The 27,483-nt window shown below is 56.7% G+C and overlaps 1 protein-coding gene across 1 annotated transcript; it reads right to left on the reverse strand.

Annotated features, from left to right (window-relative positions):
- Window positions 1–5,048: 5,048 nt before the first annotated feature.
- Window positions 5,049–27,312, reverse strand: TOP1MT (DNA topoisomerase I mitochondrial). Its single transcript, XM_032609590.1, is given in 15 exon segments — window positions 5,049–5,816; window positions 6,112–6,302; window positions 12,506–12,600; window positions 12,946–13,193; window positions 13,681–13,795; window positions 14,065–14,133; window positions 15,992–16,180; window positions 16,435–16,578; window positions 16,866–17,010; window positions 17,679–17,709; window positions 17,712–17,865; window positions 18,360–18,482; window positions 19,390–19,511; window positions 21,778–21,896; window positions 27,221–27,312. Coding segments are annotated over 14 exon segments (1,851 nt in total). The 5' UTR covers window positions 21,857–21,896; window positions 27,221–27,312; the 3' UTR covers window positions 5,049–5,670.
- Between the last annotated feature and the right edge of the window lie 171 nt (window positions 27,313–27,483).

A 27,483-nucleotide genomic window follows, 5' to 3' on the forward strand; every position in this document is an offset into this window, starting at 1 on the left:
CACAGGGACGAGGAGATGGGAAACATGAAGGAAATGTTCAAAGATCTGTAGAAGATAATAAGGTCTGACGTAGATGTGACAAGAATCCCAGGAGGAGAGAGTGAAGGAGAGGAGATACAGCAAAAGCCTACACTGACCCCCATGAGTATGCAGATCCTCTCCCACAGGCCATCCAGGCAGAGAAACAACAGCCAACCCCATCTGGTGAAGATGAGTGTCTGCCTCCCCAGTTTTAACCTCAACCAGTCTCCCCGTAATCAGGCCAATGAAACAATCAATTAAAGGAGAGATTGTTGAAATTGTTATCTATGTCCTGGAAGTTCCAGCCATTCTCAAGACCCAGAATCAATATCTTCAGTGTTTAAGCCAGAGTGGACAACTGCCAACAAGTCGTGCCAACCTACAGCTGAGAATGGAGGGCCTGACTGCTTGGATGGACTTCTGCAACTTCTGGTGGCCCCTGTGCCACAATCACAGTACTGTGACTGCAATTTACACCCCACTCACAGTGTTCCAGCAAGGCTTCTCTGTATTTGCTGAAAAACATAAATTCACAGATGCAGGAAGTATAATGATATGAAACAGCACAAATAAAAATATATATTATATATATAATATATATATATAATATATAATTATATAATATAATATAAAATAATATAAGTTATATTAATATATAAAAGTAAAGTAAAATATAAATAAGTAAAATCTGAGGCAGTTCTTCATTAAGCAATTTTCACTGAAAGGACTTCTAAAATTTGTACTACAAAAAGAAAATTATTTCAGGGCTTCCCTGGTGGCACAGTGGTTGAGAGTCTGCCTGCCAATGCAGAGGACACAGGTTCGTGCCCCAGTCCGGGAAGATCCCACATGCCGCGGAGCGGCTAGGCCCATCAGCCATGGCCACTGAGCCTGTGTGTCTGGAGCCTGTGTTCCACAACAGGAGAGGCCACAACAGTGAGAGACCCGCATACCACAAAAAAAAAAAGAAAATAAGAAAAAATGATTTCAGAATGACAGCCTTCGATACAAGATGGAATTGGAGCAAAGAAGATCGATGTGAGTGTAAACACACACTGTGTGTGAGGACGTCCACTGGGCCCTGCACGGGTGCAGAAGGGACTTTCTAAGATCCTCCTTTGTTGGGAAGGGCTGTAACACACTTTATAATTTTAGACTTTAAATATGCATAGCATACTTTAAGCTTAATTACTAAATATAAACGGTGTATATGTTTCCAGTCCAATAGAAAAAAAATGCAATAATTTAAAATGAACAAAAACTTACTATATCAACTAAAAAATAAATAGGAAAAGAAAAATCTGAAAAAAACTAATCAGAGTAAGATGGTAGAAATCACCCAAATAGGTTCCTAATCACGGTAAACCTAACTAGATGCAATGTCCAGTTAAAACAGTAAGGTTGGCAGGAGGAGCCTGTAACTAAGAACCACAGTACCTGTGAAGACAAAGTAGGCAGAGGCAGGAGTCCACCAAGGGGCCAAGGGGCCTCCGGAGGTGAGACGCCCGCCAATTTGCTGTGCGAAGTTCTGGGAAGGCTCCGTGACTGGAGACGGCGGGTCTGCAGGGTCCTCACCAGAGAACAGGAACCATCTCGGAGAAACACCAAAGTCCTGCCATAAAGACCAACCTCGGTGGCAACCGCATTCAGCTGCTCCAGAGGCAGCAAGGCTCCCCTGGGTTCAGAATGTCCCCACCCCGTCCCCATCCCCATGGATGGAAGGCCAGCACCAGACAGCTGAGGAGGTTCTCGATGCACATGCGAGGTCAAACCAGAAAAGGAGCTTTTTACAAACTCAGAGGAAACAGAGATAGTGCAAGACACGTAGAAAAGGTGAGCGAGATGGTAGTTAGTAAATTCAACGAGATCAAGAAGGAACTGTGTCCACTAAAAGAGAACAGAATAGGGGACTTACTTGGTGGTCCAGCGGTTAGGACTCCACGCTTCCACTGCAGGTGGTACAGGTTCAATTCCTGGTCGAGGAACTAAGAGTCCGCATGCTGTGCACTGCAGAAAAAAAAGAGAGAGAACAGAATAGTATTTTAAAAGGAACGATTCAAAATAAGGAAACAAATCTTAAAAACGTGATAAGCAAAATTAAAAACATATCAGGGGGGACTTCCCCGGTGGTCCAGTGGTAAAGAATCTGCCTTCTAATGCAGGGGACGCGGGTTCGATCCCTGGTCGGGGAACTAAGATCCCACATGCTGCGAGGCAACTACGCCTACACGCCACAACTACTGAGCTCATGCGCCTCAACTAGAGCCCACGTGCCGCAAGCTACAGCGCCCACACACCCTGCAGCCTGTGCACCACAACCAGAGAAGAAACCCACACGCCACAACTAGAGAGAAACCCACGCGCCACAACTAGAGAGAAACCCACGCGCCACTAGAGAGAAACCCACGTGCCACAACTAGAGAGAAACCCACGCGCCACAACTAGAGAGAAACCCACGCGCCACAACTAGAGAGAAGCCCACGCGCCACAACTAGAGAGAAGCCCACGCGCCACAACTAGAGAGAAACCCACGCGCCACAACTAGAGAGAAACCCACGCGCCACAACTAGAGAGAAACCCACGCGCCACAACTAGAGAGAAACCCACGCGCCACAACTAGAGAGAAGCCCACGCGCCACAACTAGAGAGAAACCCACGCGCCACAACTAGAGAGAAACCCACGCGCCACAACCAGAGAGAAACCCACGCGCCACAACTAGAGAGAAGCCCACGCGCCACAACTAGAGAGAAGCCCACGCGCCACAACTAGAGAGAAGCCCACGCGCCACAACTAGAGAGAAGCCCACGCGCCACAACTAGAGAGAAGCCCACGCGCCACAACTAGAGAGAAGCCCACGCGCCACAACTAGAGAGAAGCCCACGCGCCACAACTAGAGAGAAGCCCACGCGCCACAACTAGAGAGAAGCCCACGCGCCACAACTAGAGAGAAGCCCACGCGCCACAACTAGAGAGAAACCCACGCGCCACAACTAGAGAGAAACCCACGCGCCACAACTAGAGAGAAGCCCACGCGCCACAACTAGAGAGAAACCCACGCGCCACAACCAGAGAAGAAACCCACGCGCCACAACTAGAGAGAAACCCACGCGCCACAACTAGAGAGAAACCCACGCGCCACAACTAGAGAGAAACCCACGCGCCACGCCTAGAGAGAAGCCCACGCGCCACAACTAGAGAGAAGCCCACGCGCCACAACTAGAGAGAAGCCCACGCGCCACAACTAGAGAGAAGCCCACGCGCCACAACTAGAGAGAAGCCCACGCGCCACAACTAGAGAGAAGCCCACGCGCCACAACTAGAGAGAAGCCCACGCGCCACAACTAGAGAGAAGCCCACGCGCCACAACTAGAGAGAAGCCCACGCGCCACAACTAGAGAGAAGCCCACGCGCCACAACTAGAGAGAAGCCCACGCGCCACAACTAGAGAGAAGCCCACGCGCCACAACTAGAGAGAAGCCCACGCGCCACAACTAGAGAGAAGCCCACGCGCCACAACTAGAGAGAAACCCACGCGCCACAACTAGAGAGAAACCCACGCGCCACAACCAGAGAAGAAACCCACGCACCACAACTAGAGAGAAACCCACACGCCACAACTAGAGAGAAACCCACACGCCACAACTAGAGAGAAACCCATGCGCCACGACGAAGAGCCCGCACGCCACAACCAAGACCCGACGCAGCCAAAAATACAACTTAAATAAATAAATCTAAAACACACACACACACACACACACACACAAATTAGAGAAACCCATGCGCCACAACGAAGAGCCCGCACGCCACAACCAAGACCCGACGCAGCCAAAAATACAACTTAAATAAATAAATAAATCTAAAACACACACACACACACACACACACACAAATTAGGGGACTTCCCTAGTGGCGCAGTGGTTAAGTCTCTGTGCTCCCAATGCAGGGGGGCCCGGGTTCGGTCCCTGGTCAGGGAACTAGATCCCACATGCATGCTGCAACTAAGGAGCCCTCGAGCTGCAACTAAGATCGGGTGCAACCAAATAAAAATAAATATTTTTTTAAAAAAATTAGACGGTTGAGAGGTAAAGTTGAGAAAATCTTTTTAAAAGAATAAAAAGACAAGGAGGTGGATGATAAGACAGAAAAATTAAGACTAACAGGAGTTCTAGGGGGGAGAAAAGGAAACAAAATGGTGAGAATGAAATTATCAGAGAAATAATCTTAACTTTCCCCCAGAACTAAGAGACATGAATCACCAGAGCGAAAGCCCCTCCCAGTACCCTCCACAAACAACAAAGGAAAATGATGCCGAGTCTCGTCGTGGAGAACACACGAGTATCAGTGACGCAGACCTCAGAGGCGGCAGGCCAGACGGCAGATCCCACGGAGCACTGGGAATCAGATCCCGGGGAACTTCCCAACAGCACGTCCCAAGTCGGAAGACAACGGAACAATGCTTTGAAAGTTACAACTGAAAATAATTTGCAACCTGTAAGTTTACACGTATGGAGTCGTGAGTCCAGTGTGACAGTCGGATGACAGTATTTTCAGACATGCAAACTGAAATTTTTTCACTGCTGTTCATGAAACTTTTTTTCCAGGAGGCCACAGAAAGAAGATCCCCTAACACACCAGGAGCTGGGAGACAGGGGTGGGTGGGGTCCGGTAAACAGGGAGTCCACTGCAGACAGTGGCGAGGGCCCAGAGAGCCCCAGGGGATGACAAGGATCTGCAGACTTGGGACCACTCAGTTTTCTACACTCCACGCTGTAGCCACGATTACTCACTTTTCCTTCCACACGAAACATGCCCGCCCCTAAGGCACCCGGAAGTCCCATCCAAAGGCTCTTCTCTGGTGAGTTTCACCTGGTCTGGGTGTAGATGAGATGCCTCTTGAGCCAGAGACCTATAAACTATAAAGAAAAATTATCTGCCCCCCCAACCTAGAATTTGAAAAAAGACACCTCCCAGCCCCTGCCCACCTCCAGCTCCAGGAGCCTGCAGGCAGACCGCAGGCCTGGCTGCGGCAGGGACGTCCCTCCCACCCCACATCAGTGACGCTCCCATCCATCCTCAGCCACGCCCATATGTCCCTGGCCACTGAGTGCCACACACCCACCCGAGATCTTTCCCTGTGACTCCGAAACCAGCCCCTGAGGGCCTGTGCGCCGCACCAGGTGGCCTGAGGGCACAGACACCACAGCTCCTGCTGGCCTGGAACTCAGGACAGCCCCACGTGCTGCCAGCTGCTCTCTCGGGGACACGTGGACTCCGCCCGCCCACCAGGGAGAGACAGGCTCAATGGGCACTCAGGGCCCCGCCGTCCCATCTGTCGAGGTTAACAGGTGCAGCGTCTCTGAGGGGGTCCCTGCCCGGTGCTGGGGCAGAGTTTGGGAGTGGGGAGGCATAGGCCTCTCACGGGACAGTCGGGCCCTCCCCAAGTCAGGGCCTGGGACCAGGCACGCAGCCACGCCAGCTCCCAGCCAGGCCAGGGGACACCTGATGGGGGAGGGGACACTTGAAAGCACCCGGCCGGGCATCAGCCACCTTCTGTGTGACGACACAAAAGACACTACTTTGTACAAAATTCCCCAATCTGCTTTAAAGGTGAAAAAAAATAAGTTCCGACGAGGCACAGAGACGCTCATTCAGAATTCAAAGTCTTCGCCTGCCATGTCGAGAGCCCAGGCGAACTTCTCCCTCTGTGTCTTGTTGTAGATCTTCTCCACGGGCACCCCAAACCTCTTACACCTGCCAAGAGGAGACCGGGGTTCTTGGGAGGAGCGGGACAGAGGTCAGGACACCAGGCTACCCAACCTGTTCCTCCTGGGCACAGCACCCACGGCACGGCCACCAGCCCAGGGCAGCAGGGAGGAGGCCGTGTCCCCCAGTGCAGCCCAGCTGTCCTCCGAGTGGGGTGCTCTGGGGACGCTTACAGGGCACACAGGCGACCCAGTCACCCCACCCCCAGTGGGCAGGCTGGGCTCTCTGTGGCTGGTATGCAGCTTGGGGTCCCACCCCAGCGTTCCACTGCCCCAGAGCTCTCGGGCAGAGAGGACCAGTGACCCAGGACTCAGCATTAAACACACCAGCCAGTCGGGTCCCATCACAGGAAGGACCTGTGCTGACCACAGGGCCCAGGGGACTGAACTGGGGCCACTCAGGGGTCCAGTCCCCTCCTCGAGGCCATGAGTGGGCACGGCGGCCTGGGCCCACACACCAGGCGACACCGAGCTGCTCCTCCAGTCTCTCCAGCAGCCGTCCCCTCTTCTCCAGGAAGCTGGCGAGAGAAGGAGGGGCACAAGCCCCCATGCTGGCACCACCCAGCTCCACTCAGGCCAGGCAAGCCCAGTGACGGGGGAGTCCCAGGAGGCTGGAACCCCCTGGGCACAAAGCAGGCACCATCCATCCAGACCTGACCTCACAGGAAGCACCCGAAGGCCACAAGCAAACAGAAAGGGGGCAAAGGACAGAATCAGATACAAAAGCCTTTTCACACCTGTGAAAGATGCTCAGTCCTGATCCCTACTGTCTTAGAGAAAAGCTGATTTATCAAGGCAGGACCCTCCTTTCACCCTCCACACGCCATTCCTGAGACGCCAGACAGGGCACCCTGCAGAGGACACGGGACAGGCACAGCCATGACATCCACGTGCACGTGAACTTTGACCCCAGTCCTTGTTCCGGGAACTCCGGCTCTGAACCCACCTGGACACGTGTGGAAGGACCGCAGGTGGAGGAAACGCCACTCTCAGAGGCTGAGCGGCCCCGACAGGCACTACAGCGGAGCGTGTGAGGCGGGATCTCTCCCCAGGCTGTGCACAAGGGTGGGCCGCAGCCACAGGCACCACTCTGCAGTGGCCACCAGGGCACCAACCGAACGCCAGGGTGCCAGCGGCCAACGGCAGGTGGCTGCTGATGCCACCAAGAGGGGAGGGGCGGGGGGCGCACGCAAGTCCTCCTGGAGGACACAGGAGGCTTCCCAGCAGCTGCCTCTGAACATGAATACCCTTCGGTCTAATGGCCGGACATTCTCACACACTCACCCCACGACTAAGAAGCACCTGCCTGCACCTGAGGAATCTTTCATGCTTTCACAGCCACAGCAGCCGCGAATAAGAGGGAGCACCCCGCTAGAAACCAGGAAGGTGAGGGAAACCACAGACGACCGTGTCCTGGTGGGGCAGACCAGCTCCCGGGAGACATGCCACCAGTGCTGACGCGACGGGGAACACAGGCAAAGCGATTACTCAGCCATTTTAAAACTTCCCACAAAGAACAGCCCAAGCCCAGAGGCGTTCACTGGTGAATTCTACCAAATGGTTAAAGAAGAATTAACGCCAACGCTTCACAAACTTTCACAAAACAGAAGAGGAGAGACCGCTTCCCATGTCCCTCCGAGACCAGCGTCACCCCGACACTGAACCAAAGACGTCACTGGAAAGCCACACACCATTATCCGGTGTAAATACAGAAGCAAAAATCCTCGTCACGACAACAGCAAGCCTAATCCAGGATGCATAAAAGAGATTCTGCACCACGAGCGAACAGGATTTATCCCTGGGATGCAAGAACGTGACACCCGAAATCCAACTAGTGCAACACAGCATCGTCTCAGCAGATACAGAAAAATCATCGGACAAAATCCAGCACCTTCCAGGAAAAAAACAAACCTCGACAAAAGCAACAGAGGGCACGTCCTCACCTTGATAAAAGCACCTAAGAAAACCCACAGCTGACGTCCTCCTCAGCAGTCAGAGCTCGGCCCGTGAGGTGGCAACAAGACGAGGGGTCCACACACACCACCTGCCCTCAATCTGCGCTGGAGGTTCCAGCCAGAGCACCAGGCAGACGAAGAAGTAAAAGGCGTCCGGGCTGGAAAGGAAGACGCAAACTGTCTGCTTGAGGACGACGTGATCTCAAACCCGAAGGGATCCGCCAAGAAACTGCTAAGGCTAACAGGCGAGTTCAGTGGGGTGCAGGGTGTGAGGCCAACCCACACGCATCAACTCTACTTCTGTGTGGTCTGCAGAGGACGAGTCAACACAGCAGGCCCGACCAACCCTGGAGAGAAAGGCCTGCCTACGAGGCTGGATGTCGGGAGGGCGCCCACGCCCCTAACCAGTAAGAAGAGAGAGGCTCACGGAGCCCGAAGTTGTGTACCGACGGTACAGGTCGCTGAACTCCCGCTTTCCTCCGGAGTCTGGAAGGTCGGGATGTGCCAGGCAGAGGGTGCCCACGTGACCTTTCACTGCACGAGTCACAGCCGTGACCGTGCGGGGTCCTGTGAGTCCTACGGAATCACTGAACCTACAGGTGGTCTGGGGAGTCAGCGGGAAAGTGGGATTCGCTGGCACTGTGACCCATGAAACACGGCACGAGCTCTGTTCTGGAAAGGAAGGACGAAGGGCTGGGGCAGGACACGCCCCTGGTCCCTGAGTGGCCCAGAGTCTCGCTCAGTGTGCCACAGCAGGAGAGCTGCTGCGTGCTGTGAGAAGGCGGGCCTGGAGGTGACAGGTCCAACCCCAGCTGACTGGGCTCAGATCCTCAGGCTGCTTTTGACCACCACGGCTGAAGTGAGGGGCGAAAATACAGCTCAGGTGATGCCTGGGCTTCTGTTCTCCAGGTGGGAGAAAGGACCCAAAGATTCCCAAAACTGAGCTCTGGATCGGCCAAAAATGTTAGAAGTTTACACGGCTCTCCCCTCCAAGCAGAAAAGCCTGGAACAAAGTTTTAGAAAAGACTGCTGCTCTCCCCGCTCCCTCCCCAACCCCCATTCCAGCTGGGATCTTCCCAGGCAGCTGTAATGTCAACCCTGTAAAGGTTTACCTGCTAGGGATTTGAAAAAATCAGCAGTAAGAAAAAGCAGGACAGGGACTTCCCTGGTGGTCCAGTGCGTAAGACTCTGTGCTCCCAGTTGCAGGGGGCCCGGTTCCATCCCTGGTCAGGGAACTAGATCCCGCATGCGTGCCACAACTAATGAAGATCCCGCATGCCACAACTAAGACCCGGAGCAGCCTAAATAAATTACTTAATATTAAAAAGAAAAAAAGAAAAACAGTACAGTTCTTGCAGTGGCTCTGTATTTTGTGGCTACCGCATCTGGACGCAGAGTAAAAAGCTGACACAAAATGTGAAATGGCTGGAACTTCCCTGGCGGTCCAGTGGTTAAGACTCCGCGCTTCCACTGGTCGGGGAACTAAGATCCCACACACCGCACGGCACGGCCAAAAGAAGAAGGAAAATCCATGTAACTTCATAAATGCCAGAGGAATCGTCCCAATCAGAAAGGATGCACAGGAAAAGTGTCAAGGGGACTCAACAGCCGTGCTCTGCAGCCTGTGGGAGGGTTAGAATTCAAACTGAGTGCAGCAAACACATCTCCATAAACGAGGGTTTCTTACTCTGAGTTTGCCTATTCACATCTCTGGGGAAGGAGTCCATGTGAGGAAGGGGGTTCTCCCGAGAGGGAGACACGTCCTGGAGTCTGGAGAGCTGGGTGGATTTCTAACGAGCTCTCGTGAGATGGGACCCAGGCTGGTGACCCGGCCTGATGTGTGCCCTTTGGAGCAGATCAACTTCTAACCTCCGGATGGACAAGCGACGGAGGGCTCAGGGAAGCCTTGTGACTTGCACTTGCGGCGTCTCCACTTTGCTGCTGCAGGAAAGCGACCGGTCCGCTGGGAATCTCGGGTCTTGCTGCCTGGGCCCGACTCTAGGCAGAAACCCAGCACCGTCTGCAGCAGGAGAGCGAGTGGGACGGAGGCTCCAGGACTGGACCTCAGACCCCAGGGTTTTTGCAGATTTAGGACACCCCTTCGTGGGACCCTAACCATGCAGACATAGCTGCTGGCTGGACCGTGGGCTCGCCTGCAGAGGCCCCCAGGAAAAGGCCCGTTTTTCGGGCGGGGCAGTCAGAAGTCAAGTGCGCCGGGCCGTGTGTCTGATGCAGAGACTGCCCGCGGCCCAGGCTGTGGATCCCGCACGTGTGCCAGCGGGGGGCGGGGGGGCACATCACAGGGACAGCCGCCCCAGGGATGCCTCGGCGCTCCACCTGAGACTCTCCAGGTAATGGCAGCCCGTAGCAGGGGAGGGGGCTGCCCCGGCACACAGCCCAGCGGGGCAGGTGGACCCCCAGGTGCAGCCCATCTTGTCTCTGCTGCTCACTGGATCAGCAGGAGGCTACAGCCGTACACACGCAGACATTACATGAACATGAGAACCTCTGTGAAAAATCCAGCGTCCGTCCCACCAGCGCCTGGATGTGGTGTGTCTTTCTGGCCCAGATGCATACAAACGTTTCTCTGTGGCAACACTTCTGCCCCTTGTGCACAAAACCCAGATGAAAGGTCTGGGAAAGAAAGCAATGCAGAGTTATGATGACTGACCACGAACATGATTTTGTAACAACGAGGGGGAGCACTCCTGAGATCCTGGTCCCTGGGGAGGAGGGCGGAAGCGCCGGCTCTGAGCCCAGGGAGTGGGAATGAGCCGTGTGCAGTGGCCCGCGGGCCTGAGAACCGTCCGTGTGTCCTGACACTGTGAGGGATCTCAGCTCAATGCCGAGTCCTGGCAGTCCTCCTGGTGAATCACTGAACCTGTGGGTGGGCTCGGGGACATGCAACAAAGCCAGCAGTGAACAACCCAAAAGTGAAATTAAGAAAACAATTCCATTTACAACAGCAACGAAAATAAAACACTTTCAAATAAACTTAACCCCCAGAAGTGCAAAACTTGTCCTCCAAAACTTTGCTAAAAGAAATAAAAGAAGAACGATACATCTAAGAAGACACCCCAGTGCTCACAGGCTGGAAGGCTTGGCCTTGTTAAGAAGGTGGTACTTCCCAAATTGACCTACAGCGTCACCGCACCCCAATCAAAATCCAGGCTGACTTCCCTGCAGAAAGTGACCAGCCAACCCTCAAATTCATCTGGATTTTCAAGGGACCCTGAATAGCCAAAACAATCTTTAATGAGAAAACCAAACTGGAGCTCACACTTCCTGATTTCAAACTTCCAGGAATCAAGACTGAGTGGTACTGGCAGGAAGACAGACAGACAGATGAACGTGAACAGAACAGAGCCCAGAAACACCTGCCATCAGCTGATCTTCCACAAGGTGTCAAGACCATTCAGCTGTTGGGAGTGGAGCTGGGAAAACCGGGTCCACGTGAGCAAAAAGGAAGTGGAATCCTTACCTCACACCATGTACAAAAAATAACTCAAAATGATCAACTACCTAAACGCAAACACTGAAACTATAAAACTCTTACAAGAAAACCTAGAAATGCATCTTTATGACCTCGGGTCAGGCAAAGCCTTATTAGACATGATACCTAAAGAATAAGCAACGAAAACTAGACTTATCAAGATTTTTGTGCTTTAAAGCACACTACCAAGAGAGTAAAAAGACAACACACAGAATGGGAGAGAGTCTTTTCAAATCATATATTTGAGGACTTCCCTGGTGGTCCGGTGGTTAGGACTCCACGCTTCCACTGCAGGGGGCGCAGGTTCAATCCCTGGTTGGGGAAGTTCCGCATACCACGTGGCGCGGCCAAAAAAAAAAAAAAAAATCATATATTTGAAAAGGTACTCGTATCTGGAGTGAATAATGAGCTCTTGTAACTCAACAGTAAAAAAAACAAAGAACTCAACTGAAAAACGGAAAAAGGACTGAACAGACATTTCTCCAAAGACCACACACAAACGCCCAGTAAGCAGAGAACAGAGCCTCACCCGTCGTCAGCCAGCGGCGAAGCGCAAAGCAAACCCACATCCGCTGGACTGTAACCAAAACGAGGGAAGACAAGAACGGTGCCAGCGAGGATGTGGAGAAACTGGGGCCCAGCGCACGGCCGGTGAGAACATGAGCGCGCTGGACAGCAGGTGGCGCTTTCTTAAAACGCTAAACCTTGGCGCTACAGAGTAACCCGACAATTCTACGACGAAAGCCACACAGTGGAAACACCCAAACGTCCAGACACATGGACAGTAAAACGTGGTCTGGCCACACAGGGAATATTCGGCGACTGAAGCACTGACGGGCTGCAACGCGGGTGGACCTCAGCAACATTACGCTAAACGAAAAAGGCCAGACAAGGTCCACAGATGGTGGGATTCCATTCGTGCGAATGTCCAGGGGCTGGGGGAGGGGAGGGGGCTTGTTTGCAGTGATGGAGACGCTCTACAATGTACGGTGACGATGGCTGCGCAGCTCTGTGAACGGGCCGGAACCGCTCGCCCGCAGCCCAGAGCCGAGAGCCTCTGAAGGAGAGAACCGCGTGGCCCAGAGCTCGGGTGCCCGAGTCCAGGCGCTTCTCCTCTGCACTTCCGCACCGCTTCACGTTTTGGCGCAAATATAGTTTGTATCTTTTGAATCAGAAAATACGATTGAAAAGAAAACCAGAGAACTGGTGAAGACAAAAGCAGGCTCACTGCCAACCCCACGACTGGGACGGGCCGAGGCCTCCGGACACTTGCCTCTTGGACCTGCCGTCCCCTCTGCATCTGTGCTCGGCCCTTGCCTTCTTCAGCTCTGCCTTGGCCTCGGCCACCTGCTTCTTCTTCGCTTCAATCTGCAAAGAAGAGGGGCCCAGTCAGGGCAGCTCCTGCCTACCCTAGTCCAGCCCCAGGGACCACCGTCCACAGCCTGCAGGCCCTATGCCCTGCAAGGGCCCAGCTGACCAGGTCCCCTGGGTACCCGTCTGCCCATTCAGGGTGCTGGAGCGCTGGTCCTGACTGGTCACTCTGTGGCCAGGGGACAGGGTGAGGCCAAGCGGCCCCAGACATACCACCTGCTCCAGCCAGACCCGGACCCCTGCTCCGCTGACCTCCCTCCTGGGCTAGAGGCCCTTCCACACCAGAAGGCCACGCAGGATGGCCTCTGGCCCTCCCTTAGCCAGCTCCCTCCTGGTCAGCACCTGGCCCCGGGCAGCCCTGATGTGCCCAAGCCCCTCCGAGGGCCATGCGCTCCCAGGGAGGGAAGAGGAGGGGAGCCGCGCAGTCGCCCCAGAGGCCCTCCCGCCGTGCCCGCCGCGCGCCTTCGACCGAAGCGTCTGCATCGACTTCTCGAAGGTCTTGGGAGTTGCCCGCTGATGGTTGCAGAGAACGGCAGCGGCCCGAGATGCTCGGTTGTAAGACAGAATCTTAGCGGCTACGCTGTCTTCAGCTAGAAAACAGGAATCTGTTACGCAGCGGCAGCCACAGGACAACAGCCGCTGCCGCCCCGAGGAAGGACCTCACAGGACAGGACTCAGGGTCCGCACCTAGTCCAAGGGCCTCCCAACAGAGGCAGAGAAGAGGTCTCCCCAGAGCCCCCCCGAGAGCATCAGGCCCACGTCCAAGAGCCCCCGCTGGGGGTGGGAGTGGCAGGAAGACGGTTCCCGCACACAATGGGGGGACACGCAGAGCTGGACAGGCGCTTCAAAACCGACTCTGCCGAGGAGCAGACACAGAGACTGGGCAGGGGGCCTGACCGTGCGGGTGGCCCTGCGGGGATGGCTCGGCCTGGGGACCTACACATCCCTGGCCCGTCCCCGCAGGCCAGGGGAGCTCCACTCTGCCCTGGACACCGGCCACAAGGCATCCCGTACCAACCCAGCAGCTGGGCACCAGCCCACAAGCGGGCGCCCTGTCCCCACACCAGGGACTCTCACCTCTGGTCAGCACTCTCAGCTGGCCCTGCAGGGTGAGGCTGGCGTTGCAGGTCCGGAACACCTTGGCCGTCAGGCCATCCATCAGGTCCTGCAGGTGCGTGTTCAGACTGGCGGTCTGAACACGGGGAAGAAGGTGGGTCTCAAAACGTGGTCTCCTCTGGGGACAGTTTCATAGCACTCTTCCCAGCCCCCCCAACACCTTTGGGTGGAAGGAAGCTGGTGGTTAGACAGACGGCCCTCAGCCTTCTCGTGCAAGAGAACGTGCCAGTCGGCGCTCGCGCTCGCCCCGTGGCGTCAGCCTGGCCCTTCTGGACACAGACAGGGCGAGCCGCGCTGCAGCCCTGGGTCACCTCATCAGCACCGCTCTGAGCCCCCCAGGCTTACGGTCAGTCTGTCCAAAAGATCGTCCCCAGGGCCTTCGTCCTCCATGAACACCTGCAGATTCTCGTACACCTGCGGCAGAGAGAAGAAGCCTTCACAAAGACCCCCTCGTGCCCCGGCCAGGAGGAAGCCTCCTGGGGCCAAGGAGATGGAGGTAAACGAGGGGCGCGAAGGGCCAAATGTGCAGCAGAACTGGGAGATCAGCAGACTGGGTTTCTCCCAGGGAGCAGTCAGCACCACCGCAGGGTCACGTGCCACGTGTCCAGGCTGCTGTCCGTCGTGAGGCTGGCGCCGTCCCCTCACAATGCACACCCTGGCTCCTTCCTCCGTCACCCACGCCGGGTCCCTCCAGGTGGCCCCACGTCCACAGTCAGACTCGTCTGACACCACAGCGCCTCAGAGGACCTTCAAGGTCCCTTTGTCCAATTTCCCTCCACCCTCCCTTTCCTTTCCGTCCTTCTAAGGGAGCGCAAACGTTCTCCCGGCTTGTGTCGGCCTGGGCCTGTCTCTCCATGCAGCTCTGTGTGTGCCCCACGGGGCTGGACACCAGGTGCCCAGCTCCAGAGTGAACGGAACAGCCCCCGCTCTCGGCACCGCGACCCCCGAGTCCCCCGACTCCTGACTGGGCTAGTGCCTTAGGAAAGTGGCCCCAGCGCTCCCTCGCCCTCTGCCCCGTGAGGACAGTAAGAAAGCACGGCCACGCCAGGAAGGGGCCTCACCGGCTCACAGCCCCCGACTCCAGCCTCCAGACCAGGAGACGGAAACACTGTTAGCGAGGTGCCAAGGCCAGGTACTTTATCAGAGCGGCCTGAACTGAGATACATGGTGATTATCTTGTTACTAAAACCCCTTCTCCTGCCCCAAGGAAAGCCTCTCCCTTTCTTCACCTGTGGCTCCCCACCAATTCATGCCCTGGAACAGATTTCAGATGCCTGGGCGCGCTGTGCAGCCCCTCCCGAGTGGGTGTTTCTCTGTCACCCTCGACGGTCTCCCCACACTTCCCTTTCTGTGTTCGGGCAGCCATGTCTGTGTAAGGTGTGGGTAAGTTGCAGGTGGTCAGTGTTGGGTCTGCTCTCGTTGCTGTGACACGGGGCCCACCCGGACGGAGGCCAGGGCGACTGACACTCTAGGGCTCGTCACTCCAGAAGGAGTGGAAATCCTGATTTCCCATCAGAGCCCTCTGCAAACCAGAGACTTAACCCCCCACGCCCCCCCGCCAACTTCATCCGTCCCTCCATCGGCAGGGGCGAGGCCAGGCGCTGTGGGCATGGCCGTCAGCCAGCAGGCTCAACCCCTGAAGCTCATCGTTCACAGAGGGGAGACCGGGGACACCGCCAGAGTGACCACAGCGAGCTGCATGCCCAGCGGCCAGAAGACCCTTCCCAGGTGCGTTGGGGTGAACAGTGTCCCCCGCAAATTCACGTCCTTCCCAAAACTTCAAAACGTGACCTTTTTCACAAATAGGGTCTTTGCAGATGCAATGAGTCAAGACGAGGTCACAGTGTGGGGGGGCAACTCCAACAGGACTGTGTCCTCACAAGAGAGACAGACACGCGGGGACAACGGAGGCAGAGCTGCACTGCCGCAGCCTCGAGCCAACGCGCAAAGATGCACGGGCACCTCCAGAGGCCAGGGGGCCTGGAAGGTTTCTCTCCAGAGCCGCAGAGGGCGCACGGCCCTGCCAACACCCTGCTCTTGGAATCCTGGCCTCTAGAATGCCACCCTAACCCACCAGGAGAGCAATGGCGGCGCTGGCGCCTTGGAGGGCAGGTCCAGTTCAGCCTACGGGCGTTCGGCCTTGCCACCAAGCCTGACGGGACAGGCAAATGGGCTTCGTGGCCCTGCGCCCTCCCAATGCTCCCCAAAAGAGAGCGCCCAGATCTCAGGGGCGAGCGTGGGGCACGACCCACCGCCCACACCAGGCGCTCACCAGCTTCTCCACCGGCACTTTGTTGTAGTAGCGGATCGAGTCCTTTCCCAGGAAGTCGAATTCCACGACGTACGGGCAGCCATCGGCCTCTGGGTGCAGCTGGACGTGTTCCACGCGCAGGGAGCAGCAGCAGCCCACCGTGTCAGCCGTCTCGCCCTCCTCCTTCTCATGCCCGGCTCGCAGCGCCAGCTGAGCGGACGGGGCCCATCAGGGCGTGGTGCACACACACAGGGGCACAGACAGACACGCCCCTCAGGCACACAACATACAGACGGGCGCACACACGTACGCACTCAGGCACACACCCACCCCTCCACCTGCCCGAGGCTCCGGCTCAGGACACACGAGCCCCACGGTTCCCCCAGCTGCCCATCCAACCAGGTCTTTGCAACCGACTGGAGCATCTGTGAACAGCAGGCGGGAAAGCCTGGAACCATCCGCACCTTGTCAATGAAATAAAGGGCCACGGCGCGTTGTCTCGCCTTCATTTCTTGGGACTTCCACTCGGCCCGGTACTGAGAACGGATCTCGCCCACAACTCCTTTCAAGCGCCGAGCCACTTCATACTTCTCCCGGTCTCTCTCCCCCTAACGAAGGGAGCAAGTAGCAGAGAGAACCCTGGTGATCCCTTCAAACAGGCAACTGCCGACCCCCCTCCCGGGCCCGCTCTCACCCGCTCGGCTCAGGGCCGCAGAGCAGACTCCAAACTCCGCGAAATTTAAAGACAGTGTAAATCTAAATCCCTTGCTTTTGAAGACAAACGGCCGCTGGACATGGTACCACTTCAAAACTGGCCTGCTAACACCCACGACCTCAGGGACTCCCTGCCGAAGCGGCCCGGCCCAGCCGGGGGCAGCAGGTCAGAGCCGCTCACCTTCAGCTTGGAGCTGGGGTTCAACATGACGTACTTGATGGAGTTCTGCACGTCCTCTGTCCACGCCACCAGCCACGTGACTGTGCGGTCGCACCGCACCTGCTTCCACCGGTGACCTACCGGAGGCTCGGGTACTTCGGAGTCCCTGCAGCAGGAGAGTGACCCAGACCCGACAACGTGAGACCCTGCTCCCCGAAACACCGGCCAAACGCCGCCGCCTCCTGCGACTGCGCCGGCACTGCAGGTGCCTCCTCGCCCAGGCCACACCCTCACGTCGCAGCCTCTGTGTCGCCAGGCGTGTGAGGGGCTCACTCAGAGCTGCTGCTCCCACACGTGAACCGGGACGGCCACCCCCAAGGCCACACACGTTGCCAGCTCAGCAGCCCCACGGGACACGAGCCACCGCTGGGCTCCTGATGGGCCCGGGCTCCCAGGATGCTTCTGCCAACCCGGCTCGGCCGCGGTCCACGCGGCGGAGGGACAGAAGCTCCTACTGGAGCGTGGCCCGCAAGTTCCAAACGCTCACGTGTTACCAGACCATCTCGATCACCTCAACTACGGAAAACTGTGTTGGAAGGACATGGACACGCTCTCTTGGTGGAGTGAAACCTCAAGCAGGGGGCAGAGTGACAAGAGCTGGTTCAGCAAACAGCACGTGGGCTGCCGCAGAGCGTCCATCTGTGGGGAAGGTGCCCTCCCGCCCGGCCCACAGAGCCTGGAGTGACGGAGACACACCCTGCATCGGGCCCCACTCCCCCGGGTGAGAGGCAGGACCAAACACCACCACCACCACCACCCCCGCCCCGCGCACACATGCCGCAGTTGATGGTCACGTCCTCCGCAGGACCCTCCTCTTCAGCATCCCCATCTTGGGGTGGTCGCCGCGGCCCCGGAACAACCCAGGGGGCTCGGTCTTGAAATTGCCGACCTTCTCTCGGTGCCCGTCTAAGATACAGTAGCCAAACTCTTGCTGAAGTTTTTTCGCCTCTTCTTTGAGCTTCTGCATTCATAGAACAGCGTGTAGGCATCAGTGGTGAAGAGACAGGACGAGACTGGTGCCCACGTTTGCCGGGTGCACAAGCCTCGACAGGGCCCCTTCACTGCTGCGGGACCCCAGGAGGCCCAGCGAGGCAGGCAGGCCGAGTGCAGGGCGGGGCGCCCACCCCCCAGCTCCCGGCTGCAGCTGTGCTGGTCCACCGTCACCACGGAGCATGAACTACGGAGCCACTAGTTCACACGGCGGGGTCACTGTCCCCCGTGCTCTGGGTGGACGGAGCACTTTTTAAATGTGTTTAGGGGCACGTTAACTCAAAAGTGTCTGAGAATAACGGAGCGGAATCAGAGGCCCCTTCACCACACCCTGCTGGGGTCTCGTCTAGAAGAATCACACAGGAACGGCTTTTGTGAGAGGAGGGGGTCGTCTTCTGCATACCAGCAGCCTCCCACGCAAGGCCCCAGGGGCCCACGCCAGACTGAGCCCCCGAGCAGCCCGACCTGCTTCTCCTCCTTGGGCAGGGCCTTCCGGGCGGCGGTCTTGTCCACAAAGTATCCGTGGATTTCCGTGAAGTCACACTTGTCCAGATGCTTGATTACTTTCCTCTCTTCTGCTGTCATTTCCTGCCCCAAAATCAGACACGTGTTCTCAACATCCAACAGGCAACGGTCCCAGGGGCAGCAGGGACCCTCCCCCACCGCGGCAGGGGTCCCACTCCACAGGGAACGCTGACATCCCAGAAGCAGGAGGAGCAGACTCCGGGCAAAGACACCAAGGCCACCCCGACCCGCAGCCTCTGCAGTTGTCCCCCAAAGAGAGCCTTTTCAGGCAGGTGGCCCAGGTGTGCAGGTGGACAGGCGGGGAGCTGAGGCCCCAGTGCTTCCTCCTAGCGGCCTTCGGAGTTGGGCCACGTGGCCGCATCTGAAGAACCGCCCCCTCTGGCTGCTGCGTGGACCGTGCATGGCACTAGGGGCCCCTCACTCACCACCAGGGAAGCCGGCCCAGCGCCCCCTGCGCGGCGGAACACACACGTGCTTGGTGGTCCCTAGTCCAGCCACACACACACACACACAGCCCACAGCCCCACCAACCCCCAGGTCCCCGCAGGGGTAGGTGTGAGACCGCACCACACCCTGTGGCAGAACCCAGGCGCCCGCCAGCCGGGAAGGGGACACAGGCGGCGCGGGTGTCCTGCCCAAGGCAGCCGGAAGGAGGTCTGGGGTGCGCTTTCTGAGGGCGGAGTCCACAGGTGTAGCCAAGATGAGTGCACATGCGCACAGAACCCAGTTTTGTTTCTTTTAATGAGAAAAAAAAAAGCAACCAGCACCTTATCTTCAGATAGCTTGCCAACGAGTATCTCTGTTTCCTAGGGGCCAGAAAATGCCACTCCTGGCACCCCACAACCTCCCTTTCCTAGGGATTCCAAGCTCGGCTCTGCCTGGCCTTCCAGCCACTGGAGAGAAGTGAGGGTGGGCAAGCATCTGACAGCAGCAGGCCGACACCAAGAGACCGCGGCCGCACAGCACGTACCTTCCGCCAGTCACTAAGGAAGTTGTTTTGGAAAACTTCTTTTGTTGTATATTCGTGATCCAGCATTTTCCCATAAAACGTGGCAACCTCCTCAGCTGCTAGGCTCAAGTCCCTGGGCTTCCCTGGAGACACCGGAAGACACACTGATTTAGGGAGCCGACCCACAACGTCCTGCCCCTTAAGTCACGCTTGGTTACACACGTCGTATTGTATCGTAACACAGCCGACGTTTTTAGTTCAAGAGAAGGCTCTACATTTAAGAAGACAAGCACAGCCACGCACAGGTGTGGCTTAAGCATCCTGGAGCACAGGCCAGGCCTCTGTAGAGGCGTCAGCGGCCAGAATCGCTCACGCTTATACTGCTTTAATGATTTATTTTGCTGCTACGCTTACATGGAAATTTACAGTTGAAAAACAGGAGAAGGGGCTTCCCTGGTGGCACAGTGGTGGGGAGTCCGCCTGCCAACGCAGGGAACGTGGGTTCCCGCTCCGGTCCGGGAGGATCCCACATGCCACAGAGCGGCTGGGCCCGTGAGCCATGGCCGCTGAGCCTGCGCGTCTGGAGCCTGTGCTCCGCAACGGGAGAGGCCACAACAGTGAGAGGCCCGCATACCGCAAAAAAAAATAGAAAAACACGAGAAGTTTTAGGACACACATCGCCACGTAACGCAAAAGTAAGACAAAGGTTAGGGCTCCGAAGCAGAAAGATGTGAATAACTGTAGCAGCTGCAACCTTTTAAACACCCTCCCATCTGCCCAATGACTTCCGACATTTTACTCCAAGAATCAGTATGAGAGACGGCTCAGCGGAGGGCAGGGACGCAGCACAGCAGCGCGAAGGCCGGCAGGGGCTTCACCACGGAGTTCTCTCGACTGTTGTGTATGTTTGAAGATTTTTATCACAAACGTTGGAAAAACAAATATACGTTACTTTGATAGTAAGCAAAAGGCACTTGGGATAAAACAGCACAATTCTTCCCAAAACCAGCTTCTTGGGAGGACAGAGAACTAGCTGAGCAGCCAAAGCCCGAGGGGCTCAGCTCCTGCCCTGTGAGCGCCCCCCTCCCCAAGTCTGGGCCGCCCAGGTGCCCACGAGGCACAGGGCGGGCTCTGACAGTCACGGAATCTAGTCTAGCTCGGAAAAGCAGATTCTAAACCAACACCCACGTCGATGGAGTCGCGGTGAACAAAGAAAAAGCGTGGCTGTGTGTGCTGGCCGAGTGTCCCCCAGGGACAGGCACGTGTGACCCAGCAGGAGCCCACGGGGTCACCAGATCCCCCAAGGAGGCAAGCACTACAAGAGCCCCAGCGAGAGAGGAGGGGAAGGAGGGGAGGCAGTCCTTCCTGCCGTCCACAAAGGCCTCCCTGTGGCAGCGCCTGGCAGGAGCCGGGACGACTTGCCAGCGACCAAGGCTGGCCTGTGTGCAGTGCCCACGCATGCCCTGCCGAGGGCCTGGTCTGACCCAGGAGAGGCGGAGGGCCACCTTCAGAAGGCTTACCCTAGCAGAGATGCAGAAAATGAGGGGAAACAGGTCAAACTAGCAGCACAAAACTAAGCAGAAGGGGCTTCCCTGGTGGCGCAGTGGTTGAGAATCCACCTGCCAATGCACGGGACACGGGTTCGAGCCCCGGTCCGGGAAGATCCCACAGGCCACAGAGCAGCTAAGCCCGTGCTCCACAACTACTGAGCCTGTGCTCCAGAGCCCACGCGCTGCAACTACTGAAGCCCACGCGCCTAGAGCCCGTGCTCCGCAATAAGAGAAGCCCCACTTGCTGCAACTAGAGAAAAGCCCACGTGCAGCAACGCAGCCAAAAGAATAAACAACAAAAAAACAACTAAGCAGACGCTCCTAACCGGAGGGGTGGAGAGGAAGAGGGCCAGGGCCCAGGGGAGGGGCAGTGCGGGGTCGGGCCAGTCAACACATGCCCACGGTAACAGCTGGGAGCCTGCAGGCAGCTTGCTCCAAGCACCCAGGGACCCAGAGATGCAGGCCCTCCCCCAGAAGGTCCTTCTGGATGCAGGCCCACGTGGGCTAGCACAGCAGGAAGGCAGGGGTGGCAGAACCAAGCTGGGCGAGTTCAAGGACACCGCCTGGTTCATCGGGCACTGGATTGCAGCCCCCGCCCCCGCAAGCACGGCAGTTCTGAGAGGGTGCCAGGCTGCAGATGGGCAGGGCCCCCCTGATGTCTCAGGGAGCCTCTGAACTGCAGACTTGGAAGCAGCCTAGCCTGGCTCCTGAACAAAGGGCCAGTGTCTCCCAGGTGCACGGGTCAGCCCAGACCCCAGTGGGAGAGTCACCAACGGAGCAGGCCTGGGTGGCCGCCAGTTACCAGGTGCAAAAGCAGGTCCCTGGCCACAGTCACTCGAGCCACCCATGCAGTCCTCACCATTGTAGTAGAAGCAAACTCCCTCAGGAAGCGGCTCATACTGGGGTGCGAACCATGGGCCTCCGTGCTCCAGCTGCATCCACTTCACGCCGCCTGGGCTCTCCTTCTCCTCTTCCCACCTGGAGGACACACGAGAAGGTTCCGACTCTCACGCCACACCTGAGCACAGGTCCTCCCCGCACATCCCTCTGGACGCCCCGTGACCACCTCCCAGCTGAGCTAGGTAAGCAACAGGAGGGGTCATCCCCCTAGGGGTGCGGGGACTGACCCTGCCTGACCTCCGACCACGCCTCTCGGTAGACAAGCACACCTCCCTGACCTGGAGGAAAAGGGGCAGAGAGGCTCCCCCAGCTGGGGCGCTTCAGGGCCGCCCCAGCGTCCCCAGGTCTGGCTCCAACCTACTTTCGCAATCTTGTGCACCTGTCCTTTGCGGCTCTTTTTGGAACGCTTCTAGCGAAGGTGCACCAGCGAAGCGGCCACTGCAGCCCGGCTCCACACCTGGGCCCGACCCCTCTGTTCCCAGGACACCGCCCCTCCCACCCCCACCAGCAGGGCCCGGGCCCCCAGAGGCAGACGGGACTCCGTGATCAAGGCAAATCTCTGGCCCCTGGCGGTAAAGTGGAAGTACTGATAGGACCTAGGTCACAGAAGGGGACCAGTTAGACCGCGGTGAGACACCATCTGGAAGCACTCAGTTAATGACGTCAGAACTCCAACAGGGACCCTGAGCGCAGCCCCGTGAGGGTGTGAACCCAGCCTGCTCTCTGGAAAGGTGGCATTTCACGCACAGGAGATCCCCACCTCCCTCCCGCTATTCCACACCCGCCACAACTCACCCGCCATGTGACCACAGGGCCTCTGCCCACATCCCGCAGGAAAGAGCTTGGGAGTGCTGTGGGCAGAAGCCAGCCTCAGGTCGCAGCACAAAAGCCACTAAGGGGAACTGATCACGGGCTCTGTGCCCGTGCAAAGAATGAATGGACCAAAAGCTCCTGGAAATGGAGGAACTGAGAATCCAACACGGAATGAGAGGCCAGTGTGAAACCACACACATATCAAGTTCAAAACCAAACACTGCGGCGCTTAGGCCAGGCACAGCTACATGAGCAACAGAACTTACCAAAACAAAAAAACAGTGGGGGAAGAAACTCCCAAATGGGGGCCCCCAGGGGGGCAGGCGTGAGACGGGGCACGTGTTGCATCTGTGGTCTCAGATCCCCTTTGGTGAAACCGAAGAGCAACGTGCGCTCCCCCCTGCACTCCCATCCCGCCCGAATGCAGCGGTCAGAGGTCTGGGAGGAGCATGGATGCGCCCTTCCGGAGCCTCCGCCCAGGGTCTTCGGCCACCTTACTGGACTCAGCTGACGACCCTCCGCCGGGTCTGGGGGCCTTGGGGGGGCATCGGGGCACACCCTGCGTTTGCCCTCTTAAGCCCCGGGAGCGAGAACCTGCCCCCCACGTGCAAAGGCCCGGCGCACCTGCCCTGCCCCTCATCTTCGGGCCGGCCCCACCCCGCCCCGGCGTACTTGGCGGGCTTGGTGGATGAACGAGGACCGCGCTGGCCTCCTGCAGGCTGCACAGCGGCACTGGGCAGGCACAGGGTGGTTCCGCCCGGTCCCTTGTCCCCGCCTTGCTCCTCCGCCCGCTTCCCTGTGCTCTCAGGCCTGCCTCCTGATACTGCAGACAGGCCCTGGATTCAAGTCCAGTCCCGCCGACCCCTCCGTCCCGAAGCTCTGGCCCATGACCAGCCCGAGGCTCCTCCCAGAAGGCCGCCTGGGAGCTGCGCGAGGGGCCGGCACAGGGCTTTAGCACTTGCCCACCTCCCTCCGCCCCCCAGCTCCCGAGGGCACCTGGTGGGTCCTCTGTGACCACACGCTCGCCCGGCACACCAGGCCAGACATGGAAGAGGGGCGCTTCCACGCTGTCAGAGGGCGTGACAAGTGAAGCTGTGCAAGGATACGATGTGCAAACACCAGGGGCGCCTTCATCCAGGCCCACGCGGCCTCCTGCAAGTCCTGTAACACAATCACTGCAGACCAGCCCCTTACTACCTCTCACCCCTGTGCAGCTGAGCCCTCCCTCCCGCACTCACTGTCCCTGGGTTTGACCTGCACTTCCGCCCTGGGCAGCACGATCCAGCTGCTAGCCCTCCAGGGCCAGTCCTGGTCTGGAGCAGGCCACGATGCCCACCCGTGGGCCCTGAGCCAGCAGTGGACAGGGCTCCACCACTTGTCAGCCTTGGGCAGGTGTCCAACTCCCCTGCATCTGTAAGATGCGGCTTAGGGACTGTGGGAAGTGGACAGGTGCACACCTGTCAGTGCCCACCCAGAGAGTACACAGCGGCCCAGGCACGTTTGCCGCGCCTCCCGCCACCAGAGGAATGCAGCAGAGACAAGCCCACATCCTCACTAACCCCCACTACTGCCACTAACTCCGCAGTCCCCGCTGACATCTGGGGGCTGAAGCACTGGCACACAGCTGCATGGCTGCAAGGGCTGGATCTCAGCACCCAGGCGGGCCACGGTGCCGGTCATCACCGTTTTGGAATAAGCCGCGCATCCGCTGGCTGGACATATGCACTAGGACTGCAGCAGCCGGTACTCCTTGAGGCCCACCTTCTGCCGAGTGCGCTTAGAGGCCTTGCACATATTCTCTCTTATAATCCTTCTAAAATCAGGAAGTACATTCTAGCCCAGGCCCACTGTTCCTTCCACAGAATGCTGAGGCCACTGTGTTTTAAATTCAGACTGCAATTTTGTAAACGGGAATGTGGCGGGACAAAAACCGTAAAATCTCTAAAGAGATGCAGAAAAAGCATCTGACAAAAAAACCCAACACCCTTTCACGATAAAAGCAAAAAGCCGCACTCAACAAACCAGGGCGGAGGGGGCCTCCCCAACCTGTGGCAGAGCAGCTACAGACCCCACAGCTACATCACACTCAAAGGGGCCACGGCCTCAAGATCAGAACTGGACACTGCTATTCAACACGGCCCTGGAGGTTCTAGGCAGAGCACACGGGCAAGAAAGCGACGTAAAAGGCGTCCAAATTTGAGAGGAAGAAGTAAACTGTCTTTATTTGCAGATGGCGGGATCTTGTGTATAGAAAACCCACCAGATTCTACAACAACAACAAAAAATTATTAGGGCTAATAAATTAATTCAGCGAAGTCACAGGGTACAAGATCAATATACAAAAACTGGTTTGCTTTCTTTACACGTGCAGTGAATTACCTGAGAAAATTACAAAACAACTCCATTTACAGCAGCACCAAAAAATGAAAATAGCTAGGAGTGAACCTAACCAAAGAAGTAAAATATCTGTACACTTTCACTTTTTTTTTTTTTTTTTTTTTTTGTGGTACGCGGGCCTCTCACTGCTGCGGTCTCTCCCGTTGCGGAGCACAGGCTCCGGACACGCAGGCTCAGCGGCCATGGCTCACGGGCCCAGCCGCTCCGCGGCATGTGGGATCTTCCCAGACCGGGGCACGAACCCGCGTCCCCTGCATCGGCAGGCGGACTCTCAACCACTGCGCCACCAGGGAAGCCCTGTACACTTTAAACTACAAAACATGCCGAAAGAAATTAAAGAAGATCTAAGTAAATGGAAAGTCATCCCATATTCATGGATTGGAAGACTCATTTTGCTAAGATAGCAATATTCCCCAAAGTGATCCACAGAAAAACCCAATCCCCATCAAAAGGTTGGCTTCTTTGCAGAAATTGACAACCAATCCTAAAATTCACATGGAAATACAAGCTATCCAGAATAACCAAAACAATCTTGAAAGAGAAAAACAAGGTTAGAGGACTCACACTCTGATTTAACAGGGACTTCCCTGGTGGCGCAGCGGTTAAGAATCCGCCTGCCAATGCAAGGGACACGGGTTTGATCCCTGGTCTGGGAAGATCCCACATGCTGCAGAGCACTAAGCCTATGTGCCACAACTACTGAGCCCACATGCCGCAACTACTGAAGCCCACGAGCCCAGAGCCCGTGCTCTGCAACAACAGAAGCCACTGCAATGAGAAGCCAGCACACCACAACGAAGAGTAGACCCCATTCGCTATACCTAGAGAAAGCCCACACACAGCAACAAGGACTGAACGCAGCCAAAAATAAAGTAATTTTTTTTAAAAGTACAAGCAAGGAAAAATAAAACAGCTAAAGTGGACTCATCAAAATTTCAAACCTTTTGTGCTTTAAAGGACACCATCGAGAAAATGAGAAGGCAACCCACAGGAAGGGAAAAAATGTTTGCAAATCATGTATCTGATGAATCTAGTGTTTAGAATATATAAAGAACACTTACATCTCAACAATAAAAAGGCAAATAACCCAACTAAAAAAAAAAAATAGACAAAGAAACTGATCAGACGTTTCTCCAAAGATATACAAACGGTCAATAAGCACAAAAGATGCTCAACATCCTTACCCATCCGGGAAATCCAAATCGAACCCACAATGAGACCACTTCACACCCACCCACTTCATAAGCCTTCACATGTCTCCTCATACTAGCAACTCCACAAAGAGTACCCCATTTCACATACAAGAAAAAAGAGGCTCAGAAAATCTAATTTCCCCAGAATCATATCGTTGCTGAAAGCAGGATCTGATACCAATAAAGACCATTCTGATCCCAAAGCTGGCAGCCCCACCTGTGGTCTCTGCTGCACCCCTTCACAAGGTGTGAAACAGCACTGACCAGCAGAAATGTGACACAAGCCACAAGTGAATTTTAAACCGATTTGATTTTTTGCAATATACTTAATTTCAACCAAAATATTTAAAATATTGTCAGTACAATGTGTGATCAATATAAAAAATGAGTTCACATTCTTCTTCCTGCTACTTGAAGTCAGCATGAACTTTACACCCACAGCGTGTCCCCACCGGGACCAGCCACATCTCAGGAGCTCACAGCCACACGCGGCTGGTGGCTGCAGGCTAGACGGTCCAGGAGGAATGGTTAAGACGGCGGTGTCCAATGTGTGCTCCTCTGCTTAGTGTCCCTGTGACCACGGCCAAGTTGCTTAACCTCTCTGTACCTCAGTTTCCTAACCTGGTAAGTGGAGATAACAGCACCTACCTCGCCAAGGACTGGCCAAAAGCAATGGAGACGCAGAGCCAAGTGCATCGCGGACGCTGGTTCTCACTAGCACCCGGTAACACCTACATTTCAAAGCTGCCCCCGCCCTACAGTATTTTGGCGTTACCCACCACGCCTCCCCGACAGGCCCACAGCCGCAGCAAAAGCCAGCACTTACAGCCACCTTCTCTTTATGCCCACACGTGGGCGTGAAAGAGACCGCGGGTGGGGGTGGGGCGGAGGCGGGCCGAGCCCGGGGCGGGGCTACAGGGGTGGTGACCGGGTGAGGGGCGGGGCACGGTCTGCAGGGGGCGGTGATGGGCAGTGGGGGCGGGGGCGGGGCCAGCGTACCATCTCCACCTGCCTTCTCCCTCCTCCTCCGGCGCTTTGGTGGCCTCGTGGTCCCTTTTCCTGTCTCTCCCTCGGGACGTTGCACCGACCGGCTCCTCCTCTTGGCCTCTGCCCTGCTCCAGGCCACACCGACTTATCTCCTCTCTCCGTCGCTTCTCCCACCGTACGTCCTTCCCGGGGCGGCCCAGTCCACACCTGATGGCCCTCTCCGCCCGCCCATCCCTCCCCAGCTCCCCATCCCCTTGTCTCTGTTCCTTTGCTTC

Source organism: Phocoena sinus, chromosome 17 (genome assembly GCF_008692025.1).
Source record: "Phocoena sinus isolate mPhoSin1 chromosome 17, mPhoSin1.pri, whole genome shotgun sequence".
Taxonomy (NCBI): domain Eukaryota; kingdom Metazoa; phylum Chordata; class Mammalia; order Artiodactyla; family Phocoenidae; genus Phocoena; species Phocoena sinus.